The sequence below is a fragment of the Falco biarmicus genome, chromosome 8 (assembly GCF_023638135.1).
Source record: "Falco biarmicus isolate bFalBia1 chromosome 8, bFalBia1.pri, whole genome shotgun sequence".
In the NCBI taxonomy this organism is placed as follows: domain Eukaryota; kingdom Metazoa; phylum Chordata; class Aves; order Falconiformes; family Falconidae; genus Falco; species Falco biarmicus.
Genome location: NC_079295.1, coordinates 10010196 through 10036490, shown reverse-complemented (window position 1 = coordinate 10036490; position 26295 = coordinate 10010196). Strand labels below are relative to the sequence as shown.

Sequence of the window (26295 nt, the reverse complement as noted above, 5' to 3'; positions counted from 1 at the left end):
CTGAAAAAGCAAGCATTCCAGAACAAACGTACCTCAGACTAGAGCTGCTGGGGAACATGTACCACTTCCATCCAAAGCATCCTGAACCAATCACCACAGTGGCAGATCAGTACAATGGGCTGATGATCTGGGTGCAAGTCTTATCTACTGACACCCTGCAGGACCTGACCCACAATTGTGCAAAAAAAGTTTCTTTCCTTTGATCTGGATGAGCAGAAGCATTTTTCTCAGGGAGTAAACTTCTTTTCTACTGTCAAGCTTGGATCAATTGACACATTACTGATTGCTGTCCCCAGTATGAACATTTTTAAAGCATTCTATATTCCCATTTCTAAGTGTTCAGATATGTGAGATTGTGTCTGTTATAACAGGTATCTGAGACGTATCTGTTGTGGACACACTTGCACATACAGACATACATAGCTGCTCCCTCCACCTCAAAGCAAGTTTTGCTTTGCAGCTTATAACACCCAGATACATTCAGGTTCCCTTACAGTCTGAGAGATGAGATGTCATTAAGTCTTGGCAGTAGATCTTCTGGTGTGTACGGCGTGCCTTTACATCTGGCATCTGAATCACACAGCACAGTTTGCAGGAATGGGAAGAAGCCTGCGCTAGGAAGGTTTCGGGGTGCAAGATAACCTGGAGGAAGGAGGAGAAAAAAAATTCCATTATTATGGTTCAGACGTGCACTTTTTTGCCATATGTTTCTATCAATATGTGACATTTTCTCTTCCCAAACCATAGGGTCGATTCTCAGTTTCACTGAGGCTTTTTTACTCTGCTCCAGCAGCACTATCTGCCAAATCCCACTAGAAGCACGTTCCCATCACTGACAAAGTCATGAAAGGCTATTTAGTAGGAAAAAGAGTCAAGTTACTTGTTTATAAGACACCTGTTGGTCCTGAAGGAACTGTAGATTTCCCCCCTCTACTCCAAAATGCAAGAAACAGGCAGGAAATTACAAAAGCACCCTAGGTTTATGATATCCTAATTCTGCCTTTAAAGAACAAAGTAACATAAAAGCAGGCACGTGGCCAGAGTAGCCCGAAGCACCCATAAGAGCATGTTCTCCTAGGCTTGGGTGGACCAGCTTCCATGCAAAGCCACAATCTGCTGTTTCAAGCCAGGCTGTTAAAACAGAACTCTGTCAGCTTTTACTACAGGAAGGGGCAATGGATCTAGGACCAGCCAACCTCCTTTGCTTTTTGTGCAGACCTGCCCAGGGAAGGGAGAGGAGCAATCTATCACCACCACTCCCTCTAAGTCTCCTGCCATCTCAGAGCAGCTCCTGCACCATCTGCTTGGTGACCTGTGATGCTGGCAGCCAGCAATGAGGGGCGAGATGTATGTCTCTGTCTCCCATTTCTGCAAACATGGAATGGACCTGAGCAATTAGAGACTTTAGTATTTTATGTGCCACTTGCCCCGTGCTGCTTACCAGCAGCCTGCAGAGTATACCACCTGCTTTTCCTCTCAGTGACAAATGCTCCAATAAATCTCAAAACTCTTTTGCTGGATCACAGCAACATATTATTTAAAATAATCATTTGGAAAATTACCTGGCAAAGGACATTGCTATTATTTCTACTATGGAAAGGAGCCAGATTTACAAAAGACCCACAGGCAGGCTTGTAGTAATTGATTACCTTACTCTTTAGTCTCCAGAGACGACCTGTGACTCTTGCCCAGGCACAGCTTTATCACTAACCCCTCCAACAAGGACACTGCACTACATTTGAACTACATTTATTCATAATAGCCGTGGTCAAAAAACAGATATTTCCCAAAGGGGATGGCAGTGCTAGATAGAGTACCTGGCTGTCAATCTCCTTGAAGGAGACTTGATTTTCCTGAGCTGTCCTCAGCACAGCTGGTCATGGCCCATGAGTGTGCACTGCATTTTGGGGTCAAAAGGCAAAAGCTCACTGTTTAGCACGGGAGTTCTCACTGCTTTGGGCCAGATAGCAATTGGCACAGAGGACTGCTGAGACCTGTGGAGTCACAGGCACCCATTTTGAGTGGTGGTGTGATGCTCTTGTATACCTCAGCAGAGAACCTCCCTAGAAGATTGAAAGAGATACCCTGCCAGAGGAGAAGGCTACCTGCTGTGGGAAGCTTCCCCACCACTCACTGCATCCCCCAGGCCAGCAGGAGTTACACAACAGGCTGAGCCAGCTCTCAAGGTGAGTAAAGATCTCTCTTGTCCCTACAGGCAGCCCTTCTGGTGTTGGGGCCAAAGGACCAAACATACACCACTCTAAAGGTTTTTGAAGTGTAATTAAGCCTGCTGCCCGTGAGGGAAACTTCAAAGTAGGGCACTTTAATCTGGAAGCATCCTTGTGTGAATATTCCTGCCATGTCTGGGATTTTTGCCCTTTGAGATCACCAATTACAACCCTGCAAAATGGCATTTTGCACACACCGGCATTCTCCTCTCATCTTATTTCTGATCTCCCGCACCCTCATTCCCATGCAGGAAATTGACTCACACACCAGTCCAAAAATCCACACCACAGACCTCACTTTATCAGTGTCCCTACCAAAATGAAGCTTCAAATACTTGGGAAGCCATGAGGGCCAGGATGGAGAGCAGAACCACAATGAAGTGAGACAGGCAGGTGCTAGGAGGGAAATGGCTACACCCGCCACTGCCATCCACATCAACCGATGACAACCAGGGCCAGGAACTAAGCTTATATTTCTTAGTAGACCTGAGACATCTAAAGCTATGTAACTCTTAGCTGGACAGCAGTGTGGGGAACAAAAGGATGGGACTAGGAATTTGGGGAGTACTGTTCTTCTCTGGAGAGATGCAAGATGTTTACAGAGACAATTATGCAAAAAATCATGACGAATTCAGAGCAGAGGAAGACACTTCCTTGAGATATAAATAGCAATAACAAATTTTACAATTGGACTCCGAGGTGGTACACTTTGAACTAAGTGGACAATTAAACAATCAGCTGCTGTATAACAAGCGAGGTGTACAGCGTAAGAACACGGCGATATCGGCTCTTTTCTCCTTTCTTCCCTTTTTCAGACTGCTGTTTCAAAGAGACAGGAATTTGTGACCTGAAGTTTGGAAGAACTGCAACTCATGGTGGTGGCATGATGCCTGTGAAGACAGCGTTGGCCCAATGCAATTGAGGTTCCTAGTGAGGCTCTACCAACTTGCAATCAACAGATGTTGAGCAGTTTGCTGGCACCTCGATACAACCATGTGGCCTGATCCATCACTGAGTCACTACAGCCATGAGCCTGTGTAAGCCCATGATGTTCTTGGCACAAAAGCAGTGGCAATGCCAGAGAAGACTCTTCTGGAACAGGCCTGGACTCCAAGAGAAGTTAGAGAATTAAGGAAGTTTTTCAAGAAAGACCATGACACAGAAAAATCTGAAATGTCCAGGCCCAATTCCCATTTGCTTTAAGTTAGACCTATGCTGGTTCTTAACCCTGAGAATCTAGCACAACCGTGCTGTGTGTCAAGCACAAAAATAACACACGGGTTCATCCATCAGGATGAAATGAATTGTTACATTGGCTCTGCTGCCTGCATTAATGAGATCTCCTCTGACTCCAAAGAAAGTTTAAAGACCTGGTTTAGATGCAGACACTGCTTCCACAGATATGTACCACGGGGAGATGAATCCCACCCTTGCTTTCTGACATGAGAAGCTAATGATGCTGAAGGAGCACACTGCCTTCTTTAGGCACTGACCCCACCGAGCCAAGAACAGGGTGGCCAGGCTGGTGTGACAGGTCTGTCACTCCCAGATAACAAGCAGTCAAACTTGCCACCATCAGAACCACCAAGCACTTGTCCCCCTGTTCTTACTATCTTGAAAATCACTTCTTGCAGCAGTCACAGAGGCCAACAACTTAATTTAATAGAGGCTGAGCAGCACAGCCACAGGAAGATCAGCTCTGGCTATGCTGCCTCTGGCCAGTGTGCCTGAGATCAGAGCAGAGCCAGAGCGTAAAAGAATGTATAGGAAGCATGGCTGATTTGGGAGTCCAAGCTCCAGATAAATGTGATGTAGCCTCAGAGTTCTTTCTTACAACTCCCTCTCATCCTGCAAAGGAAGGAAATTACTGATGAGAAAATGAGTCAAGAGATTAATGCACACCCTGCTCCATCTTCCCGCCCTCCATCCACTTGCTCGTGGTAAGGAGACGTGACTCCGTGGAGCCACATGGGCTGCTCTGCCCACACATAGAAATTCATGACCTGTGTCAGCCCCGTACACCACTGCAAGGACGGCCAGGGAGCAAACTGGCTCCTGACTCCCTTCAATGCTTCAGGAGATGTTTGTAACTACTTGTCCCTCCCTTGGCTGAGATTTGTGCAGCGTGTCAGCTACATTATTAGACAACGTAAGCACTAGTTATGAAACATTATTGAAGGAAAGTTGTAAATGCTCTGCAAATTTTAAAGAACAGTCTTTTGATGGAGATAGTTTCACAATCTGAAACATAACACTTAAAACCATTAGTGACTTTTGTAGTATTTCTACTGTTGGGAATTCCTTCAGACTTCCACGTGCTGCAGAAGGCAACTCCTCTCACTGAAGTCCATGGCAATGCCATATCCAAGGAATATGGATTTTCCTAGCCCTGTAGTCCCCAACTTTATGATCCCACATCACATGATAGAGAGATCCACAACACATGGCATAATTTTTCCATTCTCCCCACTGTCTTTAGCTTTAAACTTCTTAATTTCTTAAAACTACAATTACCTTTCGAGGCCCCCACTACACTACCTATAAGCCAAGAGGGAGAGATCACTGCAGCCACTGCTGCCCCATGTCTGAGCTGAGAGGCCACCCTAGCATATGTCTGGGTAAACTGACTTGTCTGCAACCAAAATCTCAGCCCTGATTTGTATCCTATTGCTAAAGACTGACTTCTGGGTCTTCCATCAGCAGAAACCCAAGCAGGCTTTTGCTGCCCCCTCTCTCATTGAGAACTTTGATTTTCCATCACCGTTGAAAGGAGTGCACCGAACATGAGGAAGAGAAGGCAGGCATCCCAAAGGGCAGAAGAAGCCAAGAGGGCTCAGTGCTGCATGGGCTGGCTGGTTCTCCCTGCTCAGTAGCACCTAGCTAAACCAGCCACCTCTCCAAGAGCTGAAAAGAAATCAGGCATGCAGAGCAGTAACAATAAACACAAGATACCTATAATACATGCATGCCACTGGAAATTCTGGCATTTCCACATTTGCTTTCATTCTGAATAAAATGAAGAAAATTAATTTCTCTTACTTTCCTGAACGTCGTAAATTCCAACACTTCCCTTCAACACAAGCAAAACATTTTGATTTCTTCAGGTAAAGGTGCTTGGTATAATAATGATGAAAAATGTCAGGGTAATAATAAATGTCATACAAGAAAGATGAAAATTACTATTTCACTACAATCTATAAGATTAATTGAAATTGACTGAAATGTTTAAATCTTAATGGACCACGTTTTACGTTGCCACATCGATTTTGCTGCTTTCACCGCACTTGCATTAGCTGAGCCCAACCATTCACTTCAAGGAAACGGGCATTTCAGCAGACTGCAGACACTGCACTGTGAACGCAGCCCCCTTCAGCCATAAGCTGTCACCCCCTCCAGCGTGAGGCAGCGAGGCTATCTGCCACAAAGGAGGGAAGTGCTGGGAGGATAGCAGCCACTGTTATCCACACCAGAGCAAAGGAAATAAATACACAGTATTTTCAAATTATCAGTTCAGTACAGGTTACACTCTGGTTTACATCAGCTAGTGATTTCTCATGTAAATTAGCAACCGGCTCACTCCATGTGCTGCTAAGTACCTTCCTTTCCCTCAATTCCCCAGTGTCAGCTCTGCTACTCTGAGAGACACTAAACTATATTGCAGCCCTAGCATCTGAACATGCAAATCCCCTTAAATTCTACACAGGCCATGTCTTTTGCTTTCAAAATATCACCCATGCATTCCTTCTCCCTTTTCTGCCCACCCCGTACTTCTGGTTTCAGGGCCTCCTACCTTGCTGTGCCACCCAGCCTGCAAAACCAGACAAAATCTATGTTCCATTTTATTCACGTGAAAGGAAAGATGCGAAATTTTCATTATGAATAGCTACTTCATAAATAAATTCAGGTACATTAACTGTATTTTCTCCCTCCTTTACCTTTATTTTAAAAAGTTTTTCTGTTTTCTATCCACCCATGGCTTAGCGTTGTATTGCTACCACTCCCTGGGCATGAAAAAATTCTCTTGGCTTCAAATGTCACACACTCTGACACTGCATATACCTTATGCATTAAGTCCTTCCATGCTCCTTCCATAGTTCATAAAAAATCCATATAAATCTCAGCTCCACCACTCATGAATTAGAGGCATTAATGAGCATATGAATTCATTAGGAAGTATTGTGTTTAATTGAAAATCCATTCAATCATTGCTAAATCACACAAAGAGACTTAATGACTGGGACTCTTCAGCAAAGAAAGAGGGCCAAAAAGTGATTTGATAGAGAAATAAATAAAATCGTGATCAGTGATTAAAAGGGTGAGTAAATGATCATGCCTTGCAACACAGGGACAAAGAGACACAATGAGATCATGAGGTAGCAGGCAGAAGAGACAAAAAGCACCTTTTTTAAACAAATACCAAAATGTTGCGGAACCCACTGTCACAGGGTTATGTATGCTGAAAAGCAGGCACTCATTCAAAAAAGAATTAGATAAATTCACAAAAATAGATTTGTCAGTGGCTACTAAATATGATCACCTGGATTCAACCTCTTCAGCTTCTGGCTGAAGAAACCTTAAACCTTTGGACACAAAGTAGCAATTCTGACTGCTTATCAGCTGTGATTTATATTTATCTAAGAAGTCATAAAGCATATAGTGAAAATATTTACTGCTATGGTGATCTCCTCCCAACTTTCTAAGCAAAATATTTAACTACATTGTGTACACACAACATTCTCGCTTCCTTTCTAGTCCTTCACATAGTCTCACAGCATTACCTTAAACTTTATTCCTTTGTTTTCTCTAAGTCAAAAAGACAAACATGCCTGTTTCATGACATGATCATACTGTTTCTTTTCAGCTACATACAACTGCCCATTTCCAGGTTTGTTCTTACCTGTTTATCATTAATAACTTAAGCTGCCTATTTTTTGTAGAAAGCTTTATGATAACACTAGGATTTCTGATCTCTCTCCAAAAACTAAGCCCGATCATCAAATCTATGTGATAAGATTCATTTTGAAGCAGGGTATTTTTTACACACATGCAGAATGGCCCAAATAGCCAGCTGGTCTATCCCTTGTCTATGAGAAGAGAATATTTCATCACCATGGCATTTGTATTGCTGTGACACTGTAACATTCATGCACTCTGAAACTCACATCTGACCTTGAAGCTGGAGAAAGGGATCTGCATGTTCCTAGTTACCTGGGAATGAGGTCTTTAGTGGGACCAGGACCAGAAGGCAAATGCCAGCTGAGACTTTCCTTTACCTTTTTCACACCTGCAAGATCAATGCCCACACCAGTCCCATGCTTGTTGCAAAAAAAAAAAAAAAAAAAAAAAAAACCAACCCAAAAAACCCCCACAAAACCAAAACCAAAAAAAACCCCAACAACCATGAGGTGAGGACAGTAAGCGTTACAGTTCCTGGCAGTACAGCCCAAATCTCGCTCAGTGTGTCCAAAGCCCACGGCACAGCAGTGATTAGCCCTACTGATTTTAATGGGATTACTCAGACTTCAGGTTAAACACATACTTAAAAGCTGTGCTAGATCAGGACTATGCTTTGGTACTGCACTCCCTATTGCACTGTCCCTACACTGTTGCCTTTCATACCACAAAGCTGTTTTTTATAACCATTCCAGAGCTAGCAGGCAATTTCTTCCACCCTATTTTTGGCCAGACAGCAGAATTGTCATTTACCTCTGCAATTTCACCTGTTGAGCAGACAGCACTGAAAGATTCCCTGAGCTTACTTCCAAGTTGCAAGACACCAAACAGCCTCAGTATCTATCATATCACAATAATTTTTGTTCCTCTGCGAGCCTCCAGTACCACTGTATGTTAGGATGGGTTCCCACTGCAAGGTAGCACACAGTAAGCTCAAATACACACTGTGCAACATATTGCTGCCTGTGCATACCAGCACAGGTCTGGGTGGCACACAGCGCGGGGAAACGTGCCAGCCGGGCCCTGCACCACGCACGTTAATTATGACAATTATGGTATTAGCCCAAGCCTCACTGTCCCTGGAGCACACACATTCCCCCTCTGCCTTCCTGTTATGCTTTAAGCTTTGTTCTGTTTGTTTTGTTTTGTGTTTTTTTAATTTCCCCACATACAAACCATTATGTAACAAGAAGATGTGAGCAGCTATTGCACATACATCAGTTCACCTGTGTAGCACATAGCCTATCCCGATTTACACGTCATACACCCATTACACAGCTCCTGTTTTTTGAAATGAAAGCTCAGCAGGACCCCAGATAACTCCATCCAACCCCCCAGATGCCCAGTCTGGCTGGGTGAGATTCAAGAGCCTGTATTTTTCATCTTTACAGCAGCAGCATCCTTGTTTTCTCAAGTCTCTCAGTAACACAGTGTTCTCAGCTGTCTACCTGTGACAGTGAGATCAAAGCAGCAGGCAACTCTGCTACAAGACTACTCCCTGTGTTGGTGGCCTCAATGGAGGAAGCATTTCATTGCCTAATTCTTCCCTCAAGCATTTCAGGCTCTGCAAATACGAATGTCCCAGAGCAGACAGCATCTACTTCCACGCTTATTAAGACCAGGCAAACTAGTTTTGCTCACCCACAGACCTTCACCTTCCACCCCCTTATTTAATAAATTAAAAACCGGCACTTGAATCTGAATGCATTGGGCTCATGCACTGATCAGGGAGATCATAAAAATGAGAGAGCACAAAAATTGCAAAGAAGCAAGAGAAGATACAGGTGTAAAGGAGGAGAAAGAATGCCCAAACCAGACACAAAGAACAAAGGAGGGGAGACGGAAACCTGCTAATAGGTATTGCAAATTCAGGTCAAGATAGGGAAATGACAGAGCTGATGTCTGCACGGTGGGGCAGAACTGATGAGGAGGGGTCACACTGGACATTGACTGCCTTATGAAGGGATGGCCCACTGCCTAAGCACAAACACGCCAAGAGAAAGCAGGAACTGCACACTAGCCCTTTTCCTACAGGGCTTTTAAAAGCAATTTTTAATGCAGACAAGGCTGACTTGGTCTTGTTGTAATACAGCCAGCTTGCTCTTGTCTGTATGAGCAGCAGGGCACTGCACAAACAGGACGTAAGAAGAGAGTTGGAATGTTTCCCAGCAAGAAGCTGGAACCTAAAAGCTTAAATCCATATTTAAACTTTTTGGGGAAAAAACCTGCACAAAAGCCATGTTTACTAAACCAATGCCTTTCAATGCTCAGTGCCTACAGCCCAGAGTCCAGGTTTAGATTCTTTAAACAGAAGTGACCTCCTTTCCAGAAACAGACATCAACAGCTGCTGACTTCAGTCCAAGCCAAACTGCTTAGCACCTTTGGAAAAATACTTCTGCACTTCTAGGTCCCAGAATCTGGATTCAGATGCTTCAGGAAGTCAATTAGAATTGACTGCCTCAAGGTTCTGTTGTAATTCAGTCAGGAGGAAAAACATACTAGTAACTCAGGAGGTTCCCATCTCCAACTAAACATCCTTCAATCACACCTCACAAGGCAGAAGAGTCTGTAGAAAGAAATGGAGGTGTGGAGATTTCTGAAAAGGGAGGCATTAAAAACATCACAGTACTCTGTTTAGGCTGTGGGTCTCTGAGCTTGGGCAAGTCACAGGGAACCTTATGTCTGGGCACTGCTTATGTATGAGGAGATGGATGTATATGTCTATTCCAGCAAATGTGGGGATAATAAATGTAATTCATAATTCCATCCAGCACTGTTCCAATGAAACAGAGTGTTATATGGCAGTCTGCTCTCTGGCACAACAGCAACACGACCAAATGAAACAAAATGAAGTTCATACCAAAGCAAGGAGGGACCTGATAAGGTTATTTTGCTAATCACACTGCAGACAAAAATCTGGTGTTGGGTTGTCTAGAAAAGGGGAGAAAACTGACAGAAAAGAAGGGGAGGAAAATGAAGCGATGTAAAGGAAAACAAGGAGTGGGACTGCTCCACCACAGGCAAATGGTGAAGGAGAGCTGGAAGTCTGATGTGTGTTTGTCTGTACACAGAGTAGGTGGAATACGCCTTGCATAAATACCCATGACTTACCTAAATGAATGGAGTGGCCTGTGTAGCTGAGCCACCATCTCAACTCCCTGTAATTAGCATGGGAACCTATTAATTTTTCCACACTACTGGGAAAAGAGATGAATTCAGGTCCCTCCAACTATGAAGCAAATTCCTTTAAAGTACAAGCATCTTTTCAGACCTTTCTCATCTCCAGGATGGTATCTCAGAGGAAGGATAGTGCTGTGACCCATGTTTCTCCATGCCATCTACCCTCACTTGAGGCCTGGCAGCTACAGCCATCACTGACATTGAGAATTAGCCCAGGTCATGGTCTTTCTCTGGTAAATGTGGGACAATTTTAAAAGTTTAAAGGTTCCTGAATCAGATCAACACTGTGGGATTGAGCCAGGGAACTCAGAGCTAAAGGTGGTTTGAGGTCCTTCGTTGCACAGACCCACAGGGCAGGAGGCCCCTGAACTCATCTACCAGCACATTGCTGCAACAGCCAGAGGGGCAGAGACACACACGGGTGACGAGGATGGAGGGTGAAAGGCACTGCCATGTGCTTGGCAGCACAGACACCTCACACCCACCACAACCAGCTGCCTTATCCACTTTCTCAGTGGTATGGGAAAGGGGCTGCTACCTGCACATACCCTTTCCTTTTAAGCAATATAGAGCATCCTCCTTTTCCTGACACTGCCCTGACCAGGTAACTCATGCCTCTGTTACCTCTGACATGGTAACTGCTCAGTACAGAAGTCACAGGACAGGTGTGTCTGCAGGTACCAGCAGTCACAGCCTCTCTTCTAAGGCTTCTCAGGTGTCCATGCTGTGATTCATACTGATTTTTCCAGCCAGTTCTGGACCTGTTCAAATTCTAGCTACCGATCACAGTAAGACTGAATGGAGGGTAGCTCAGAGACCCTCCTATCCTGGGCCCTCTGCCAGGAATGCTGGAGCCAAGAATGGGAGCAGAGTATGAGCATTTGCCCCTTTGTAGCGTTGTGCCATGCAGCTCAGGCTCTAAACTAGACAAACAGCTTTGCTGGTACTGGCAAACAGTCTAGTGTTCAACTGTTAACAATATTGCCCCAGAATACCAGCTGCAAAGAGCAGCCTTGCGGAGCACTCTGCTACTGAGTCTGTCAGGAATATCTCCAAGGGAATGCAATACACTCTGCAGGCATCTCTGCGATGGTGATGAAATCTGGGTGGAAATTCTGGGCAGAGGTGAATGGTAAGATGTGCTTCAGTGAGAAGAGTTCAGGCAACAAAATCCGTGGCAGAATTTGATGGATTTAAGACCAGACCCAAGAGCACGGCTTCCTTCCATGAAGAAGGAAAAAGATCTGTGAGTGAGGCACAGCTTTCACAGCCTGCTGGCTGTCCCTTGGAAATCCCGGGAGGAGCAGAGCCCTGGGTCTAACAGGAGGGCAAGGTTCCTACTACATCTTCTCCACAGCAGTGAAGAGCAGGGTTTCTGAATGAGTGGACAACTAACCACACCCAAGAGATCTTCTGCAGAGAATAATGATGAGGTCAAACTGATGGGAGGGGAAAGAAGGCAAACAGAAAAGGAAGAAAGCGGGTGGGGAGGGTGTGACGGGGTGTGACAGTGCTAGTTACAGCAAGGAGTGTAATTGGGCTTCTCTGTAGACTGAGTGGGTTGAGCCCTGAGGGACAGATTGTATCTCATACGCAATTCCCATACCTTGCAAAAACCTGTAGTGATGGAAAGGGGCTTTAGTCCCTATGCACTCTAGAAAACAGATGATACAGGCACAAAATACTGGAAGATACCATCAAACCCAGTTACCTGGCTTTCAGGCTGCAGGCTTCCAATCCAGAGCTTCCTATTCCACATGTATGCCACAAAACACAACCCAATACCTCCTAGCAAATACAAAGGCTGTAATAAAAAGGTCAAAAGCCACCACTGTGATGTGCATAGTAAGTTTGATGGTTAGACCCTCATCACAGGAACGGTATGCAGAGAGAGAGAAATCTCTTTCTCATTTCTCCTGACAACAATCTCTGCTGACCTGGAAATACATCAAACAGATGCCTGGGAGAAAGAAGAGAGGTGGTTTTGTGGGTTTTTTTCTTCTTAGATACTAGATGCTTAAGTTGTAAAGAAAATTATGTATCAGATGGATTTCAGCTCATTTTTCTCAGTTCTTGGTTCTCCTATGAGCATCCTCTTGACTGGCGACATTTATTTGTCATGTCCCTTCGGAGTTCAGTCTGGCACAAACTCCCGTTGCATTAGGTGCTACACAACATAATTCAAAGCAAGCAACTTGCTCTTGCAGGAAGCTCTTACCACTTGTTCATTCTTGACTGATATTTTTTATGCAATTTCTCTACATAATACTCAATCTATCGAATGTGTATTAGACATTCTTCAGAAGAACTTAGTGTCTTGAATTTGAGCTGGTTTAACTCAACAAATAATAGATTTCATGATATTTCTGTGGCCTGAATACATGAGATAAGCTTACAGACTGACATTGTGGGGTTATCTCTAAGGCTTCAAAACTTGGCATCTCAGTAGTTTATTCTATCTCTGTGCCATTGATTCTGTGCTTCCTGACTTTTGTCTACCTGCAGTAATCTCTTGACAGCAGAACTGGAAACAGCTTCTCATCACTACTTAACGATTGCGTCTTTTAAGGCAGGCACTGGAATTCAGCAGAGAGTGGATTTTATCCCTGTTCAAAATGAACAATAAACCCCTCCTGTAATAGTTTTCCTAGATGTTACCACCCCTGCCTTTTTTTTCGTCCGAAAAGTTTCCAAATGATTTCTCTTTTGCTTTTCACACAAAAAATTGATACACTTTTCCAGTTGTATAAAAAAAAAAAAAAAAAAAAAGCGGGTATTTGTCAAGTGGCTATTCTTATTTAACCAGAAAAGCAGCAGAAACTGGCTGTTGGATGCTCTGGTTAACATTTTTCTCCATCCCCTTGGAATTCTTAGATTATGTCTGAACATCTGGATCACAAGAACACACCACAACCATTATTTTTCAGCTTAAAATCTCTTTTGCAATAGAGAGTTCCTATGAACTACTTCCAAGAGAAACAGACACCTAATTGTATACTTACTGAGACTTGTCCCAAAATAGAATTCATCTACAGAAAAAAGGGAACTAGTCCAAAGATGCTGCCCAATCTTCGATTCCCTTTCCTGCAAAGCACAACTGATGGAGGTGCTTGCTGTTCCTAAGAACAATCCTTCTAATCCATTAATTCAGAGATGCAACCATCCAAAGCAAACATGCTCCAAATAAATATACATTCAAATTAATAGCCATGTAGAGTAAAAGAATAAATATTTTACCGTTCAGCTGGCTCTCTTGACATTCATCTTGTCTGATATATCAGGGACAGGAAGCACAACCGATAGAGCAGCGTGGGAGGACTGCCATTTCCACACTTGGCAAAATCCAGGGTTTTCACAAAGTACAATGAGTCCTGACTTGCCTGCTCCAACTGGTTCAAGGGAATTTGGGAGAACTTAAAATACATAACATGCCTAAAGAGATCTGACAGCAGATGGGCTTGGGGTTAAAAGAACATCCTAACACACCAGGAATGTCCTTCTCCATTAAAGACTTCCTATGATACCTTCGGGAAGTCACTTGCTCTAGCTTTCCACCCCTGTCTACAATATGAGGTATACAAACCTTTAGTCAGATTAGGCTGCAAGCTTTCTGGGACAAGGGCTATCCTAGCTGAGTATCTAATATTTGTCACAATGTGGCCCCTTCTCACACATCATACAGAAATAAAGACTTTTTAATCAGAGAATCACACACATCAGGAACTGGGTTGAACACTGCCAGTGTGCATACATACTATCAGGAACAGATCCCTCATGGCCACATTTTACACATCCGATAGCTACAAACACTGGAAGCCAACTGCTTACCCTCACTGCTGCCAGCATCTGTCTGCTCTCCCCCTGCATCAGTCTCCCTGCCCCAAATATAAAAATCCAACACTGCCCATGCCAGGGCTTTGTTCTTGCCAAGTCGCTGAAAGCCTGATGCAAGTCATCCATGGTGATGTTGCTCCTGTTAATCAGGTGCTGCAAATCTTTTAGTACAGTAATTTTTGAGGTCCTATTCCTACCCTGTGCTGGGAAACTGTCTCAATAATACCTCTGCACAGCTTTGTGGATGTGGTTCAGCAGACTAGATGTCCAACATGGAGCAAGAGTCTTGCATATACTTTCAGGGTCTCTGCAACAATAAGGCTGTGGAACCCCGCTAATGAGCAAATGAAAAGTTCAGTTCCATGATTGATTTCTCCCAATACAAAGGCAAGCTATCACTGAAAAGAGGGGCCCAGCCCTGGCACCCACTCCTCTCCCCTCAGTTAGGACTACACTTATGAGCCCACAGAAAGCAGAATCAGGGATTTGATCTAACTCAAAATTAACTCTGTGAAAGGGAAAAAGGCTTCCAACTGGATAAACTCCTTGCTTTGTTTTACCATATAACTTCATGGACAAACGCACGCAGGGCTGGGCCCATGCTTCTTCTGATGGCAGTAAGGACTCACTATATCAGTTTTAGAGCAGATCCAAGCGCAGCCATACTCTGGGATGCAGACATGTTCTCCTGACCCAGGAAGCAAGGCTTGCAAGCAAAAACCAGCTTGTGCAAACTCCTTACCTATTTAACCACCAACAACTATTCGCCCACCCAAAGAGCTGCTCTTTGACTGCTCAGAAAGGGTCACATACACCATCAGGCCACAGAAGCCAAACAAGTTACCACTCTTCAGCTGAGCCTTAGTAGCAAGCTGCCTAAATAGGTGCTTTTTGCGTGTAGCACACACAAAGTAAAATCTTTCATGTTAACCAATCTTTTGTTTGTTACCTCACCTTCATAATCACGCTTGAAGCATATGCCCTTACTCATTTTACTAAGATCTCCCCAGCTGCCCTCTTGTCCCTCAGTTTATCATGTAAATTTATATTGCTGTCTACAACAGCAGTATCTGAGTGCATCTCAATGAGACAGTTCTTTAAAGTTGTTTTCCAATTATAAAACTAATTTGAAAAAAAAAAAAAAGCAAAAACAACCTCAGAGGAACACAGAAATTTTATTTACAGCATGCTACATCCCAGGAAATCTTCACTGGAAACTACAAAGAACAAAATTTGTAAAAGTAACAACACACATCAAATTAACACATCAGTCACTGAAATGAGAACTAAACCCCAAAGACATAAAACCAAACCAGTTACTTACAGTTTGGCTGTGGTTCTGGAGGGAATTTGAGACGGATAATGGCCAAGATTATGAAAACAACCACAGGCCAGGAAATTAAAATGAACGACCATACCTATAAAACAGCAATGAAAATATATCGGTTACGTTTGTTGTATTGATGTGTCCCAGAGCTTGTCTGGAATGCACAAGTACTACCCTAAATGAGTTAGTTATAAGATGCACTGTAAATCATGCCTGTCTTGGTATGCATAAAATTAAAACCCCAATATTATCTATGCAGGAAGAAAAACTACATAAGATTTTAAGAGCAAATAACAAGCCTGAAAATAACACAAGCCTGCCTGTGTTTCAGTTTGCCTGATAATTATGGGGGACAGTGTTTACACACCTTTGAGACGCTGCCATGTAATAGTAAAAGCACACTGACAAGTGCAAGACTTTGGGACACACCAATCACGAGATAAAAGAGCTCAAGTATGAAAGGTCAGTTTCACTTTCAGTGAATGACACTGCTCAAAGGATGGGTAAAAATTACTTTGATTTAATTATACCCCCAAAATAAAGTGTTTGACAAGTGAATTGACAACTTCTTCACAAATAGTAGCTGAGCCTCACAGCAGAGCTGAAAGAAAGTATTTTCATATTAGGCGTTTACAAGATGTGGAGTTCAAGCACAGTGAAGGAAGCAGTTTATGGAGTTGTGTAATCAGTCAACCGGAAAAATCACATTTGAGCACCAATCACCAGGATCCCTCATAGGAGCTTCTGACCCCAGCAACCTAACTCCCTGGCATCCTTTCATTTCCAGACTCTAGCAGTCTATATAGATGAACTGAGGTGGAAGAGACATGATGTGGAACTGGCCTACTACATTGGAAAAAAACATGTATGTTTATAGAGCCCTTGTCTCTGACATGAGGGTTGACCATTTCAATGGATGAGAATGAAGAAAACACAGTTTGCTAACCATCTAGCGTAGTAGACCAATCTAGATAGGAGGGCCAAAGTCAGTCTTAAAACTACAAGCCTTGGAGTTATGTAAGCTAGGAAAATGCAATTATTCAAATAATCAACTGCTTTTGCACTAGCTGGTTAGCTTGCTACCATGCTTACTAGATTAGATTTTCCATCTATCAGTAGTTAAGCTTAAAGTACTCTGGGCTGCAAAATTGCTGTGCTCTTTATGCCAATTTTTGAAACTGCAAAGATGTCTTTCCTCAAAATCATCTCATTTTTCATCGTTGTGTTGCTATTTTTTTCAGATCAGCACACATTACTCGAAACTGTTTTTCCACAGTAATTCCAAGCCCATAACAGTGTTTTCATTTCCTGTAACACTTACTGGAACATAAAAACAAACAAACAGACAGACAAACAAATCCTGGAGAGCAATTCAGCTTAAAGATGGTTGTTTTACAGCAACTCCATCCCTATCATCCCTGATGAGATGACACAACCATGAAAGTAGGAGCAAACTTCATGGCCCAAAATAGGCAACTGACCTAACCTAACTGATCAAACCACATGGCACCTCCCCACACGTCCCTTCACAAAGGGCACTCCTATAATTTCAGCATTCAGCAGTGTTTTAGATTTTACAGACAGTACTCTTCCCACCTTTTATATATGCACTGCCAACTTATAACAAGATTCATCACTGAAACTAACATCTTTTTATAATTTTTTCTATCACATGCTTTCCCTATAATCAGTCCCCAAACATGCTGTTTAACTCTGATTAATTCACATGCAAACAGTATTATTGATGTATCCTTCTTGCTTAGCACCACCTAGGCTAAAGTAAAATTATGGGCTAACAGCACAGAAACTGATATTAGTCAGAAGCTGCCTAAAGGAAGGGCAAGATATTTGTCATATTCTTGGGGCAAGAAATGAATACTGATTGTTTCTGCTCTGGGAAATCTTTGTACCTCTCCATTTTCAGCTAAAACGGTGCTTACACTTCCCAGACAGCTCTTCCCTTAGTATATCTGTCCTTCGATTTAATTGGATTTAATAGTAGCTGCGCTCATCAGTTGCAACAAAACAACATTCCCACTGTCCCAGGCATTTCTAGTTAACAAAAACAAGACAAAACCACTCTAGCCAAACTGCTTGCAGGTGGAGCATGTTGACTTGAATGGAGCCATAATCAACCTCAATTTGGCTCCCGGAACATTGCACACTGTGATGTAGGTTGCATAATCCTTTTCTTGCTGGATTATTTCACTGCTAAAAGTAGATTTAACTGCTCAGACCTTAGTATCTCTGGATGCAGGCACATTTTCTCGCCCTTCTGCCTCTATTTAAATAACCAGCCTGCCTAGAAGTGACAGATGGAAAGCCACGAAGTGCAAGAGACACTGATTTCTTCAGTTCCCCCTGGTATGCAGGCCAAACCTCGCTCCCAAGAAGGCTGCCTTAAACTCGTGACCTTTCCTTTCTCAGCAAGAGTAACCTACATTGAGGCACTCCCTGGCCATGGATGCAGAGCTTCAGCCGATTTCAACAAATTGTTCATCAAGCAAGCTGTAGCTCATCCCATGCTGCACAAGTAGATGCAGTCTCTCCAGGGGCTCTGCAGAGACTTCACAGCAGAAAGGAAGTGTAAAGCAAAAGGCAGAAGTGAATGTGTTTTGCCAGCCTTGGAGAGACTGATTAACAGAGCAGGAAAGCACTGAAGTCTGCGGGGAGGGGGGGGGGGGGGGCGCCTGGTGTCAGACCATTCCGTGACATACCAATCAGCCCCGGTGAGGGCAGCCAACACCACCGCAGCAGCAGGAACCACCTTCGGTCATTATCAGAAACTAAGAACAGCAACAGAACACTTCCCTAACAAAACAAGCATGCTAACAACAACAACAAAAAAATATATCTAAAAGCCTGGTCTGTAAATGAAGTCAGGTTACACAGGTAGAAAAACGCAAGAGGGAGGACAGAGAAGATGGGATGCATTTGGGAGCAGACATAGGGGTTTACCTCATCACACCCTCCCTAATTTAGTGCAAGAGAGTGAAATGAAGGAGGGTTGCAGGGATAAATATGCTGCCATAAAATAATCAGCAGTGGCCAGATATTTATTTTAATTGAAATTTCAATTCTACAGAATTGATATTTCAACTCCACAGGAAACCAGAATTAAAGCAAGTGAGACTGCATGGTCAGAAGGACATGTAGGGATTAGGTTAACATTTACTCTGGGTACACAAGAGCTGAAAGAGACCCAAGCCTTCTGCTTTTAACAAGGCTGTTACAATTTCTCCTGAGAAATTAGAAGTAATTTATTGGGATTCCTCTGCATCTCAGAAAGTCTCCTGTATCCTTTGCAGCAGTGAAGGATACTCTAAGGCGTATAGCATGTCCACCGCTCCTATGGAGGATCACAAGGCGTCAGATGAACTCAGCACCTCTCCAAATCAGACTCCAAAACAGAAAGGTAGGACAGGGCAGGCAAGAATGGACCTTGTAGAAGCATGCAGTGATAAGAGGCTTTTCACTCCATCCTCATTATCACACCCTCCATTGCTGTTTCTCTTCTGTTAGCATTTTCTGCACCTGACAAGGCTTCCATTCAACTGGAGCAAGTTTAAAAACCACCACATTTGGATTACAGGCAAGAGGGCTGGTTGCAATACAAGTCCATGAACTGCAGCATGCTTCTGCTGAAATTACAGTGTAGCTGTATTGAAACTGGACTGGGACAAAACTACTGGGCAGGCTTTGCCTGAACACGCAATGCCACCCAAAGGAACATTTTCCTCCTTGATGCTGCTGCAGTACAGCTTATTCTCTGGACACTGCTGGCAATGGTTCATCCTTTGGAAAGAAAGACCATTCGGGTGTTTGATTTGCCACACACTAGACTGCAGTAGCCATCTGTCCTACCTGCATCTCTCAGAGCTACATTTTTCCTTTATCCATCCTTTACAAATGTCTCTATATAAAAGCACCCCCCATCACCCCCAAATCCAAGGGACTAACTGGAAGCTATACCCCAACCATGGGGTCTGCTCACATGGGAGCTTTTAATTCATGTCTATCCATGAGTTTATGTATGGTTTTGTTTGCATGGACCACTGCCCTGAGGGAATGACAGTGGCATCCATGGTACTCAGTCTGGATTCCTGAGCCCTCATGCAAGAGGTCCAATGCAAGACCGAATCGTTTTGGCTTAAAAAGACCCACCTTTGCTTCCACACCATTCCCATCCTTCCCTCTTCCTTTATCACCTGCCTTCAAAATATTTCTGTTTTAATACTGTGACCTTCCTCTCCTGCAGTGCCCCCCTTGCTCCTTAGCTCCTGTGATTTCCAGGTTCCCCCTTCTCTACTGCTATGTTTTCACACTCACCGGCTGCCTCTTGACACTCAGCCAGTTCTTCCACAGCAGGATCCTCAAGTGCTGAGAGAGCGCAGCCATCCTTGGCTGACCCAACCGAAAGCAAATGGGCTGCGTATTCTTCCTCCCTGGGCTTAGGAGGCAAAAGCAGAGGCTCTAACCCAAATGGGCATCCAGTGTCTAATATCCAAGCCTCTGCCTCTTCCCCACAGCATAGCTCTGAAGCTGCTACTTCATCCACTTGTGGCTGCCGTACTCCCAGTAACTGTAGCTCTTGTCCTCACAGCAATAGCTCCTAGCAAATTCAACAGGTTATTCCTCTCCAGGCAGGCAGGCAGACACAGCAGCCTGCCTCCACTTGTGTTAATTACAATATCCAGCCTCTCCTGGCTGTTCGTTGTTCAAGCCCTAACTGATAAAATGGATAGCATTCCATAAAGATGCTTCTGCTTAAACAAAAGGTGATGCATGCCTCCTCCTCCTCCTCCCCATGATGAAACCACCTCTCTGCCCACACACCTTCTGCTGGAGAGGTGTCATCAACAGCAAAGAGTTAGGCTGCTTGCCAAGCCAGTCTGACTTCCCTGAGTTCACAGGGAACAGCTGGGAAGAAGAAAGTATCCACAGCATGCATCTTTCCTGGCATTGCTGATTTAGAATCTTGGGCCTTTTTTAATACTTTTGAGTACCTCAATTAAACCTACCCACCCAGGGAAATTAAATGAAAGTGTTAAAAAATATATACATAAATGAAAATCCCAGGGACTAATATAATTGCTCTAGTTCCTGCTCCTTCCCTCTTCCCCAGGATATCAGTCCTGGTGTTCTCACTGATTGAATATAACACATCAAATCCACTGGGAATGAGATTGCAGGATCAGACCCCATAAAGATTTCAGAACACTAGTGTGGCTTGAACACTGTTGTTATTCACCTGATCATAGAATTTTTCAGGCCAGTGGTATGTGACCTAAAATAAAAATGAGAGATGAAAGGAAAGAGTAAACTGCAGGTACAGAGGGAAGCAATGACAGCAGAGCGGACTGCTCACTGCACTAAGGACTATAACAAATCTGAGATACAGATCTGTCTGATGAGCTCTGGTCCCCCTCTGAAAAGCAGCATGTACACTCCAGTACCCCATTTGGTAACACTGAAATCATCCTCAAAGTACCTAGGCAAGCCATGGAAGAGTTCACTGCTCTCAGCATATTTCATAAAAGAGATCAAAAAAGATTCTCCTATATGGCATTTCTTACAGCCACAAACTAACTTTGTGCCTCAGAAATTAAAAACATCTTGAATGAGGTTTTGCCAAACTTCACACGGACGAAAGTGGAGGTGGCAGCCCTGCCACCCAGAATGGTCTCGGAGCAGAGGAGCTTTGAAAAGCACTGAAAGAGTGAAAGGGAGGGGGAAGAGAGAGATGTGGTACTCAGTGAAGGGAAACAGCTTCTTTAGATTAGTAAATACTTCAAAGGTGGGAATAGCAACTGAGATGGAGCAGTCCCTGCCCCACATACCTCTGGTCTAAACAGACTGGACATTCCAATGGTGGGAGCGGAGCTGGAGCTAAAATGAGCCTAAAAGGCTTCCCTGGGATAGTTCCAATAGCGATAGGAAGAAACCCAAACATCTAACCTCCCAACTCTACATTCACATTTTTTCTAACAGATGTCCTTAGGGAGAGAGAGGGATCTCATTTGGGTCTGTGAGTCAAGAGCAAATACTGCTCCTCAGGACTCTCTTCTAGTTCAGCTACATGTAAGAGGCACAGCTGGATTCATTGCATTTGGTCCAAACACCATTTGCAAACTTGATTCACTTCCTCTCTGGGGCTGAAAAAAGAAATCCAAATATAGATAATTCTACTCTGAAGGGGTAAGAGAGAATAAATGTATAATTTCACCATTCACTGCTTTGCCAAGGTCTTTTAAGGCAAGCGTCTGATTGCTTCTTTTTGGTATTCAGTCAAACAACTGTTTCAAAAGAACATTGTGATTTGGATAATAATTTTCCCAAGTAAATGCACATCCTTACTTCCTTTGTGAACTGAGTCAACAAACATTCCCTTTGGGAAGTACCCAAAGGGTAATTTGTTCGAGTTCACCACTGTAAAACCAGAATAACTCAATGTCAGTTGGCTCTCAGATCACCTGCACTCAACTCCCCAAACACCATGGTGTTCCAGTATGAGAACAGAAGATGAGAACTTTATTAAGCCATTATACCTTTTTGCTTTTTAATTCCTTTACTTAACAATTCCTGCAGATGGCACAGGAGGCTCTGCAACTATGTGGCCACTCCTGGACAAAGTGACCAGAGCAGGCAGATAATGTCCCAGTGACAATGCAAATGTGCATTCAGGCAGAGGGGGAGAGAAGGCAAAGACCAAATTCTTCCTTCTCCCAATAAATCCCCAGCTGGTTTATTGCTCTGGTTGAAGAACTAGGGCTCTGTTGGGCCAAAGGGCAAACTGTTGGTTCAGATCACAGGGAAGAAAAGCAGAATCTTCTTCTGTGACTGTGAAGCTGAGGAAACTCTCAGGGGAGCTCTGAATCGTGATTTCATCCAATGCATGTCTTCAGAGACTTGACTCATCACATGTGTTGCAGCAGTGGCTATGGCTCACAATGCCATTCAGAGGCTGTAGCCTCCAGGGAAAAAAGACTCTCCCCATGCACCAAGAACTCTCAAATTCTGAGACCTTTCCTTGGGCATTCTTTCAAGCAGAGGAGTTTTTACATCAGTAAAAATGAATGCGCTCATGCTTCCCAGGTGTGCCAAGTTACTTCTATGAGAAATTAGACATTAGGGAAGTGATGCAAGACGGAATTGGTAAGAGGATAAAGTCCAATACTGAATGATCTGCAAGAGTGCTGGAGACATGTTTGCGAGAGGACATGCCCTTATGGGTCCTGCTGTATCAGAGCCAAGAGCTGTGTGTGCCACAGGCAGCAGCACTGTGCTGTGCAAGGGAGGGATCCACAAATAGAGAAAACTGTCCTGTGGAAGAGCTGCTCCACAGGGCCACATGAGGGGTGCAGGGGCTCTCTCCTGATCTAACACACTGGGAGGATGAGAAGAAATGGCCAGCCTTATAGTTAATGTTTCACTAGTTGCTTGGCCAAAACAACAGGTCCACACACCAGAAAGGTAATAGCACCATAAAATGTCAACACCTGTCTGCTCATTAACACTCTTGGCTTGGCCTTTAAACACGTAGCTGGAGCAAATCTGACAGGGGAGAATATTGACCCCCCCTTGATGTCAGTGCCAGACAAAGAAAAAAAAAAACCTAGTCTGCTGGCCACCAGGGAAAAAAAAATAAAACTACTAACAGAACACTAATCTTGTAGCAACTGTGCATGCTACAACTAACCTGCAGCAGAGACTTCCAGAGACACACAGGCAAACGGTGGTTAGGTGCCCTCAGGGGCCTGGAGGAGGAAAGATCACACCAGCAGTGAGTGAAGAAGCATAACCAGATTAACTACCATGCCAGAGAAATACACCCAAAGCAGAATGGACCGAAGGAGATCTGCAAGAAGAGCGATTGGGTAATGCCATGACTCATGAAGAGGCAGGACTCTGGTACTTTCCTCTGACCGAGTTTGCAGTGTCTTTGGTTACTGAACTTAGCTTAGGAGCAAGTCCAGACTGTGCAACAGACAGGCTTTCCTCCTGGCTTATGTAAGCTGATATTGACCAAACATTTGACACTCTTCTTAGAGATCTCAGAGATGCTATGCATAGACTTTAGCTGTGATCTCCTACCCACAAGCCAAGCCAAGGACTGCTGAGTGAGCAGCCTTCAGCCCTACACTCTTATTTGCAAGCTGTAGGGCACTCACAGACCAGCGCTGAGCAAACCTGTCTGCTCAAAGTGCACACTTACATGTCCTGTTAGATGGCACTTTGCTAAGGTCACATGCACTAGGAAGGTGCTATGAAATACAAGTGTCACCATTTCTACCAGAACAGAGACAGATGCAGAACAGATCAAGAAAAGCCTTCATGCAATGGGTACAATTAATTTCCAGCTCAAAGCCCTTGGCTTCTCATTTACATGAAGTAGCCCTCTATCAAAGGGTCAGCCTTCAAACCAAGTCTAAATTTTAGGATGTTCTGAAACCAGAATGAGTAGGAATCAGAGTGTCATACACCCTTGCAGCACCAAGGAAGGTAAAAGTTAAAAGTCTATGACCAACTTAAAACACTACCTTCCTCACAGGTAGCAAAGCAGCTGCCTGAGGACTTGACAGCGTTAGGCAACACAGTGCTGGATGATGCTGAAATGGTGTAAGACTCCTGTGCTAACTGGAACACCACTTGCTAAATGATAAAAAAAGCTTTTGCTGGGCAGCCCACGACATTCCCCAGTGACAGACTGCACATACTCTCTGGGTTACGCCAGATTCCTTCCAAAGGCATGGCAGGAGCCTAGAAAGGTAAATTCTTCCACATTTCCTGGGTGCCTCATTTCAGGCACCTGAACAAGGCAAGGTTTTTAGAGAAATGCTCACTCTGCATTTTTTAGGAAAAAAAATCAGAGCCCTCAGAAAAACTAAAATAGGCAGCAATATTTTTAGCCATTATGGAAACTGCAGGTGATGTGGCATCACCACTGTAGCACTCTGCCACCAGCAAGACATTTCCACGATTTATTGGTGGTTTTTCTCACCCCATTAAAATGGATTTGCAAAACAGTCCCTCCTAGAAGCAGTTTTCCCTCCAGTGGTCCACACTCATCAATTAGCTTGGAAATACAAGGATGTTGATGCACAGAGACCACTCCAAAGAGTTCAAGGAGAACCGTGCTGCTGAGTTTTGGCTCAAAGCCCTGGGATATTAACCACTTTATACACAGCAGCCTTGTTTCCAGGAACAAGCCCCCAAATGAGTTTTGGGATACTCTGATATCAGGAGCACTTAAGCACCAAAATCAAAATGTCTGAGCTTCCTGCAAGTGAATTAGAGGCACCACAGGCTGAAAACGTTTGAAACAGGATTTTCAGAAAAGCTCATCACTGGGCTTTTTCCTCTTATGTCCATAACGTTCTGCAGGAACAGATTTAGGGAAAGTAGGGAAATGCAGCTTTTGGCTTTAAAGCCATGGTGCCTCTGTTCAAAAGAGCAGTGATGCTAGCCAGCCTTTTACCCTACTTATTTGATGCTAAGGTCACCTTCATGTACATCTGGTCCTAGCAAACCTACTGGTCCATGAATCATTTCCCACCACACCCAGCAGCTGAGGGCTTTATTTACGAGGTTCCCACATGCATACCTACCTTGCCAGAGGTTGCTTGCGGGCTTCACACTGCACCTTTTCCACCAGTTACAAACTCCCGTGATACCAGTCTCACACAACACTGAATCAGGTTTACAAGTTAGTTAGAAAAAGAGTCGAGTGCACAACTAATGGGCAGTGAAAGGCAGCTGCTACTGATACATCCTGGCAGCCACCAATAACCCATTTTGTCTCTCCCTGGTAGAGTAAAAGTTCATCAGCAGAGCCATGCACCCCTTCTATCCCACCCTCTTGCTCATCAAATAAGCCCAACAATGTATAGTTCTCCAGAGTACATATTCAAGCCCACTAACTTGGGGTTCATTGTGCTCAGTTATGGTGCCTCCTTAATTAAAACCCTTTATCAAAATCCTTATTCTTGGGGCTGGGGTTCAACTTCGAATCTACACAAACCCAATGAATCCCAGGGCTTGCAAGTGGGCATTACCCAATGCAACAGGCATGCCCGTTTCAATGCAAACTTTGCTCAAGAGCCTTGCTTTGTAAGACCAAGCGGATGAGATCATTGTGAGTTTCATTATTATGTCCTTTAAACCTTCCTCCGGATTATTAACAATGTTAAGACCAGATCTAATGCCAAGGCTTGCAACAAGATATTAGACAGCTACCAGCATCCAAATCCTCTGACACTTCTCATTTATCATTCTTTGTGCATTCAGCTAGTTTCCAATCTGCATGGCAATGCTCATGTCCTGTCACGTGAACCTGGACAGCTGACAGATGGACTAATTAGGGATCACACTATTTACAGTAAGACTGATAACAAGGTCAAAGAAAGGTCACTGTGAAAAATGGATTTGACTTTGCAAAGAACAATGGCTGGGACAACGGTGCTTTCCAAATGAAAGTGTCAGCAAAGCTGCCAAAAAACTCTGACAAACCAGCTTCCAAATTAAAAGGCCTAAAGACAGTCTGCAAGGATAAGGAAACAGCAGAGGCAAGATGCACTTGTGACAGCAGCTTTACCCTTATTGTGCTGTTCTGTATGCAATGGAAATATATATTTCCTGAAAGATTAAAATTGTATTAAGTTAATAATTAACTATGCTCATCTGCACATGATGGGAAGATAAATCCTCAGTCACATGGATTTAGAAAAGAATTTTTTTTTCCTCTGTTCCATAATAAATGGAAGATTGGTTTC

At 43.8% G+C, this 26295-nt stretch overlaps 1 protein-coding gene across 1 annotated transcript in view; it reads right to left on the bottom strand.

The window, feature by feature from the left end:
- ABCA12 (ATP binding cassette subfamily A member 12) overlaps positions 1 to 19921 on the bottom strand; it is an 88513-nt gene extending 68592 nt beyond the window's left edge. The window contains exons 1-3 of the mRNA XM_056349057.1: positions 19853 to 19921; positions 15521 to 15614; positions 495 to 642 (exon numbers count right to left, since the gene is read on the bottom strand). Of these exons, the coding sequence (XP_056205032.1) occupies positions 495 to 642; positions 15521 to 15614; positions 19853 to 19921 (311 nt within the window). The remainder of the gene's footprint in view (positions 1 to 494; positions 643 to 15520; positions 15615 to 19852) is intronic.
- Positions 19922 to 26295: the final 6374 nt, after the last annotated feature.